Below are 5881 nucleotides of genomic sequence, written 5' to 3' on the forward strand. Positions count from 1 at the left end.
CTGAGGTTCAAACATACTATTTCATGGTATTTTTTCAGTTCACTGAAAACGTTACTAGTCACAATCCAACAGGATTTTTACAGTTTAGACAACGAGCAAAGGAGGCATGCCATGTGTGACTTGGCTCCCTTCTGACTCCATCAAACAACAGGATGTTCTTGATTTGTGACTTGCAGTCTTTCATATCATCATGTATAAATTTTTTCCCCTTTTAGTGAAGATACAATGTAAGAGCCCTATTGGGAGGGGGGCCTAGGGGTGCAGTGGCTAGGGTTAGGGGCGGCGGCTATGGTGGTGGCGGCTAGGGTTTAGGGGAGGAAGAGGGGGCGGCGCAGAGGAAGAAGAGGAGGAGACGACGCAACAGAGAGAGAGGGGAGAGGGATAGGGAAGCCCTTAGGTTGTTCTTTCTTGATTCCAGATGATTACAATGCCTCTGTATTTATAGTCTCGAGTAGACTTGTATCTTAAGTAATCTAACGAGGAATGTCCTTATAGATTTGGGCCCAGCAGGGTACCTTGGGCCCATCATTAGACGGATGACATACAAGGAATGGAACCATAACAGGGTCTTGATTGGTTTTTCTGTGTTGCCAACCTATGGCCTGACTGTGATCAATTTGGGAAGTATGCCCTGTTTCAGGAAGTTCAGTTGACGCCGCTTCATTATGTTCTGTTCTGCATCATATGATTCATTCTTAGGCTCTTAGCTGATTTCATTCGATCAGTAATTATGCAGCAGCGACAGAACTGTGTTAAGTGTATTAAGCAAGTACTCTGACTGTAGAAGCATGCCTGTTTGAAACTTTGAATGCTGGTGAGGATTCTTCTGCATTGTTTTCATAATTGCTCTTAATTCAGTTGTGTGGCTTGAGATGGCCTGGGATTTGTCATCAGTACCATTAGTTTGTTTTGCGCTTATTGTGCGGAAACAACCTGTTGTCGAATGTCCTAAGACTAAAACCTTCATCGAAAAAGGAAAAGACCGTATTTTGGTTGTGTCATTAAAGTGGTGGTTGTGTGAAAAGACCGTATTTTGGTTGTGGCATTAAAGTGGTGGTTGTGTTCGATTGGATAAGCTAGTTTGCAGTTTCATTTGAGATTGTGATTTATGTCATGCTCAGTTAATTAGCGACAGGACATTAGTGTTGGAGTTTTCTGGTTAATAGATACTAGATGTGAGGCCGGCGTCCAAACGTGCCTGAATGCCTTGTGGGAGTATGGCCGTTTAGTCATCACACTCATCAGTGCACACAACTGTCCATCTCATGCATCAAACAGGACGAGAGATCTTTGAAACATGAATAAGTTAGCGTCTGCGACTCTGCATCAAATGAACTTGCAGTTTTTACATGCACAGTGATACCAATGTAGCAGCTCGCCTTGGTTTGCATAATTGCATTGGTGCACAACAACAAGGCGCTGCTGCATGAGCATCTCCCTCTGCACTGTGCACCACACACACCCCGGAGCCAAGAATGAGTTGCCGTTCGTACGTCCTAGAGAGCCACCACCCGCCAGGCGACGGCGAGGGCTCTCTGCCCGCCCGCCCGCCCGCCTGGCCGCCGCCGTCAAGCCTTGAGCAGGTCGCAGCAGCCCCGCGACGGCGCGCTGCCGGGCCACTTGGTGGCCTCGCCGCCGCCGCCGTCACCGCCCGCCATGTTCACCAACGACGAGAGGAACAAGGCGTCCGCCTGCCGGTCCTGCTGCTGCAGCCTCGCCGCCGCCTTCGCCGTACTGGCAGCGCTTCCCTCGGGCGGCGGCATGTGCGGGTTGCCGTCAAGGCTCCGAGTGTTGAGGAAGCGGCCGCCGGTGCCCCGCGCCCGGCGCAGCGCGTGCAGGTGCCGTGACTCGTGCAGGTATGGCTTGCGGTTCCCGGAGACCCGGCGGTCCCTGCTGGCGGCCATAAGCTTGGCGCGCGCCAGGCGCCGCCGGAGGATGCCGTTGAACTGCTTGGCGTTCACGTACACCGGCTCGTCGGCGGCGATCGCCGGCGGCAGGAGCACCCTCCCGTGCTTCATCATTTATTTGCAAATATTTACATATGGTGAGTAGATAGATTATAGATTAATACTCCTCCTACTTGAGTCTTGACTACTCTTGAGAAGCCAGTTAACAAGGAACTGTGTGAATGAAGACGCGGCGCCAATAAATACGACCTTCATGTACGTACCAGAGCTTGGGCTCCGTAGAAGGGATAGTACGCGGCGCCATAGCTCTGATGGTCAGCAATGGCGGCATTGTTGGTAAACACCTTCATCATCAGTTACAGGCGCCGACAGGGGAGTAGCACGCATAAGATTAGGATGTCGTTGGAACTTACTATATAATACTAACAGCTTATTACAGTTAATACGAACTGGTACGTGCTGTGTACCGTACTGTCATTGCTACAAATAACTAACACTCACCATGGATTGCCCAATGCCAAGCTCGAAACGGCCGTGGTGGTACCTGTGCAGGAGCTCCGGGTGCGCGGCGGCCATGGCGGCTGGCACAGGAGGCTCGTGAAATTTCAGCTCGTGCCGCCGAGGGTCTGGATCGCCTGAAAGTAAACCACCAAGCGTACGTCTGCATTGTTAGATATACACTTCTCTGACAAACTTCGGTGCCTGATGCTCTACTCTACGGCTGCTAGCTTTTATTTCAGTTCCCATTTCATATGTTCGTCCTCTGATAGTAAGGGTGTGTTTAGTTGGGGAGGTAAAATTTTTTTTTGGTGTCACGTCGGATGTGTCGGAAGCATGTCGGGAGGGATTTTTGGATACTAATAAAAAAAACAAATTACAGAATCCATCAGGAAACTGCGAGACGAATCTAATGATACTAATTAATCGGTCATTAGCACATGTAGGTTACTGTAGCACTTAAGGCTTTTCATGGACTAATTAGGCTTAAAAGATTCGTCTCGCGATTTTGCCGAGAACTGTGCAATTAGTTTTTTTTCATCTACATTTAGTACTCCATGCATGTGTCCAAACATACTCTTTTACTGTAGGAGGCAAATAAAAAAATTGGAAATTAAACACGGCCAAGAAACAGGCCATTTTTGAAAAGATGGTTGAGGTAGAGTCTCCGCTGGCCAATAAGCACCAGAGAGAGCAGGGATGCACCACCGTGCACGGGACCATTTCTTCTTCCTTTGAAGCCATCGGATTTGAACCTTCGTGATGGTGCCTAGTAAACATTTTGTATCTCTAATATACCTTGACCATCTGTTTTTTTCGCTTGTTTTTCTTTGACAAAAAAGAGGTACGTGTGCAATGCAAGGGCTTATTTGACAGAGCTCTAATGACTCCTAAGCCGGATATCAAGGGGTGTTTGGGACTGCATCATTCCACGCTTTTTAGGTCAACTAGGGCCACACAACTCTGCTCTAGGAAAAAAAAGTTGGAGTTGTGAGAGCACCTAAAGGGGGTGCTTCATAAACTCCAGCCTTTTTACGAAGCTATTCCACGGTAGAGTTTGTGGTAGAGTTCGTAGAGCAAGCAATCCCAAACAACCCCTGTATATTGTCGCTAGCTCCACAAATTCGAATAGAGACAACTCGTCTTCTATGTTACTAAAACTAGAGGTTTACTAAATTTGTTTCCCAAAAAAACGAAAATCGTTCCTACTCCAAACCTAGGATGGACGAAGGTGGAGACCTATATGTTAGGATGATCTCCACCAGTTGGCCCAATGGTCAATTAGGCCCTTGATCCGCGCCCTGATCGGGGGGCGCTCAACCAGTTCTCCTGGCTGATGGGCCCCTGTTGCTCAGCGTCATAAAAGGACGGTGGGGGCTGGGGCACAAAATATGAGGTCACCGGTAGCCGCCAGCCCCACCCCGAAATTCCTAACTCTAGACCGATTGAGAGGGGCGCTGTGAGCAACGGGAAGCGCCATCGCCTTCGCCGCCGCCACAGCACCGCACCTGCACTGCTGCTGCGTTCGAGGACCTAGCGGGCACCTGCACGGTTTCCCCTGCTACGACTCCAGTGGCCATGTCACGGTGGCGCCGTGGCCATAACTGCGCATGGCGAGGTACATCACCAAGTCCCCTTATCTAAGTTACTACGTCTAGATGGTCCAAAGACTCTATAACTGTGCTGTAAACAACTTCTACCTTAGCTTGAAATTTGCCAATGAATGCGAAATTAGTAGCTGGAGCCTGCTTGCCTCCCCTCCCCTGTGAAACCGGGCAGGCCGCAGGCATGCATATGGAGGCCCGACCAGGCACCGGAACCAACCTCACCAGTAACCACATCCCTGACATCAATTAAAAGAAAGGGCCCAGCGCGCACATATATACATAGCCCTTGTTTAGTTGGACCTCAACTTCTAAAAAAAATGCTACAGTATATGTCACATCGAATATTTGCGGTCTATGTATAAAGTATTAAATGTAGATAAAAAAAATTAATTGCACAGTTTGGTGGGAAATTACGAGACGAACATTTTGAGTCTAATTAGTCCATGTTTAAATACTAATTGCCAAATAAAAACGAATTCTAACTTTCTGGAACTAAACAAGGGCATAACATGTATACATACATATTCAAGTTTCCTAGGACCAGGACCACACTGGCAAGCAAATACTACAATAATGGTGCAGCCATCAACCCGGAACGTACGGCCGGCGGCCGGCATTCAGAGCGGTCGCGCGCCAGGTACATCACATACACCGGCAGGCAACAGGGACGGTCGTCGGCAGCGTCGTCCGTCGTCCGTACTCGACCGACAGATGCGGCTGCTACTGCTAGCTCACCGAGCACCGGCCGGCCGTGGATCGGTCGGTCGACGGCGGCGGCGGCAGCAGTCGCGACAGACAAGAAAGACGAGAGCTTGTTCAGTATTCTTTTATTACCTGACGACGAGCTGATGATCGGAAACCTGGCCGCAGCGCACCCCTGGTGAGCGGCGGCGGCCCACCAGGGCGTCGCGGTCGTCGTGGCCGGGCCGCCGCCGCAGCCACCGTCGGTGATCACCTGGTGGAAGCCGAGCCCGTGGTCGTGGAAGCTCATCGCTGCCTGCAAGGCATGCAACCGAGGAACAGCTCGTTGGAACTACTCCTGGATATATAGGTAATCATTCAGTACATATCGCGAGGAGCAGCAAACAAGGGAGACTGAAAAAAAGAGTGTTTTTTTTTGGCAGCATGGAAAGAGACTGGAAAATAACAAGTGTTGCTGGAAGCTCATTGCCGTCTGCCTGCACTGCAAATCGACAAGGAACCAGAAAGCCTTGCGTCATAGGCTCGTATATATAGCCCAACAGCTGGCTACTACTCTGTTCATGTTTGCTTCCATGAGGAAGAGGAACAGCAGCAGCCGAACAGCTCGTACGTGGAATTCAAATAGCAGGCGACCGCTATCGAAAGAGCGAGAAGGGGAACTGTCTGTCTGAAAGTAACAAGTAGTAGTTGTTTATGGCCCAAATGTATGATGAGCAGAGCACTTACACTCCTCATGACGGCTTGATGATGCTACTGCGATAGATGCCAAGACAACAACGGTCCTCCCCTCAAGTGTCAGATGTATGGCTTGAGCTTGAGTGGTGTGTGTGAGTGAGCGAGCGAGTGCGTGTTCGCGTGTGTGTGTATGCGACTGCGAGGCGAACGAGAGAGGCTCAGGGTCCAAGGTCGGGAGATCTGGGTCTTGGTTATAAGCTAGCTAGCGTGGTGGCGCCATTGACGCCGTGTTTAGTCTTAGAAAGTTGGAATTTTGGGTTATTGTAACACTTTCGTTTTTATTTGGCAATTAGTATTCAAACATGAACTAATTAAGCTTAAAACGTTCGTCTCGTAATTTCCCACCAAACTGTGCAATTAGTTTTTTTTCGTCTATGTTTAATGCTCTATGCACGAGCCGTAAACATTCGATGTGATGACTACTGTAGCATT

The 5881-nt window shown here is 49.4% G+C and overlaps 1 protein-coding gene across 2 annotated transcripts; it reads right to left on the minus strand.

Annotated features, from left to right (window-relative positions):
• Window positions 1-496: 496 nt before the first annotated feature.
• Window positions 497-5666, minus strand: LOC136545221 (nuclear transcription factor Y subunit A-10-like). Of its 2 annotated transcripts, none has more exons than XM_066537268.1 (5): window positions 5441-5666; window positions 4847-5009; window positions 2409-2542; window positions 2171-2251; window positions 497-2012 (listed from the first exon to the last, which is right to left on the minus strand). In XM_066537268.1, exons 1-5 carry the CDS (start codon window positions 5447-5449, stop codon window positions 1569-1571), a joined length of 831 nt encoding a protein of 276 aa, XP_066393365.1. In that variant the 5' UTR covers window positions 5450-5666; the 3' UTR covers window positions 497-1568. The 2 variants fall into 2 exon arrangements, with proteins under 2 accessions (XP_066393365.1, XP_066393366.1); XM_066537269.1 differs by having other exon boundaries at window positions 4847-5051.
• Between the last annotated feature and the right edge of the window lie 215 nt (window positions 5667-5881).

The sequence above is a fragment of the Miscanthus floridulus genome, chromosome 3 (assembly GCF_019320115.1).
Source record: "Miscanthus floridulus cultivar M001 chromosome 3, ASM1932011v1, whole genome shotgun sequence".
Lineage (NCBI taxonomy): Eukaryota > Viridiplantae > Streptophyta > Magnoliopsida > Poales > Poaceae > Miscanthus > Miscanthus floridulus.

Bases quoted from the DNA above. Each gene is read 5' to 3' on its own strand.
- LOC136545221 (XM_066537268.1), bottom strand. The intron at 2,543-4,846 runs GTAATAAAAGAA...GTTTACTTTCAG, and splicing joins GATCATCAGCTCGTCGTCAG to GCGATCCAGACCCTCGGCGG. The intron at 2,252-2,408 runs GTGAGTGTTAGT...CTGATGATGAAG, and splicing joins TTGGCATTGGGCAATCCATG to GTGTTTACCAACAATGCCGC.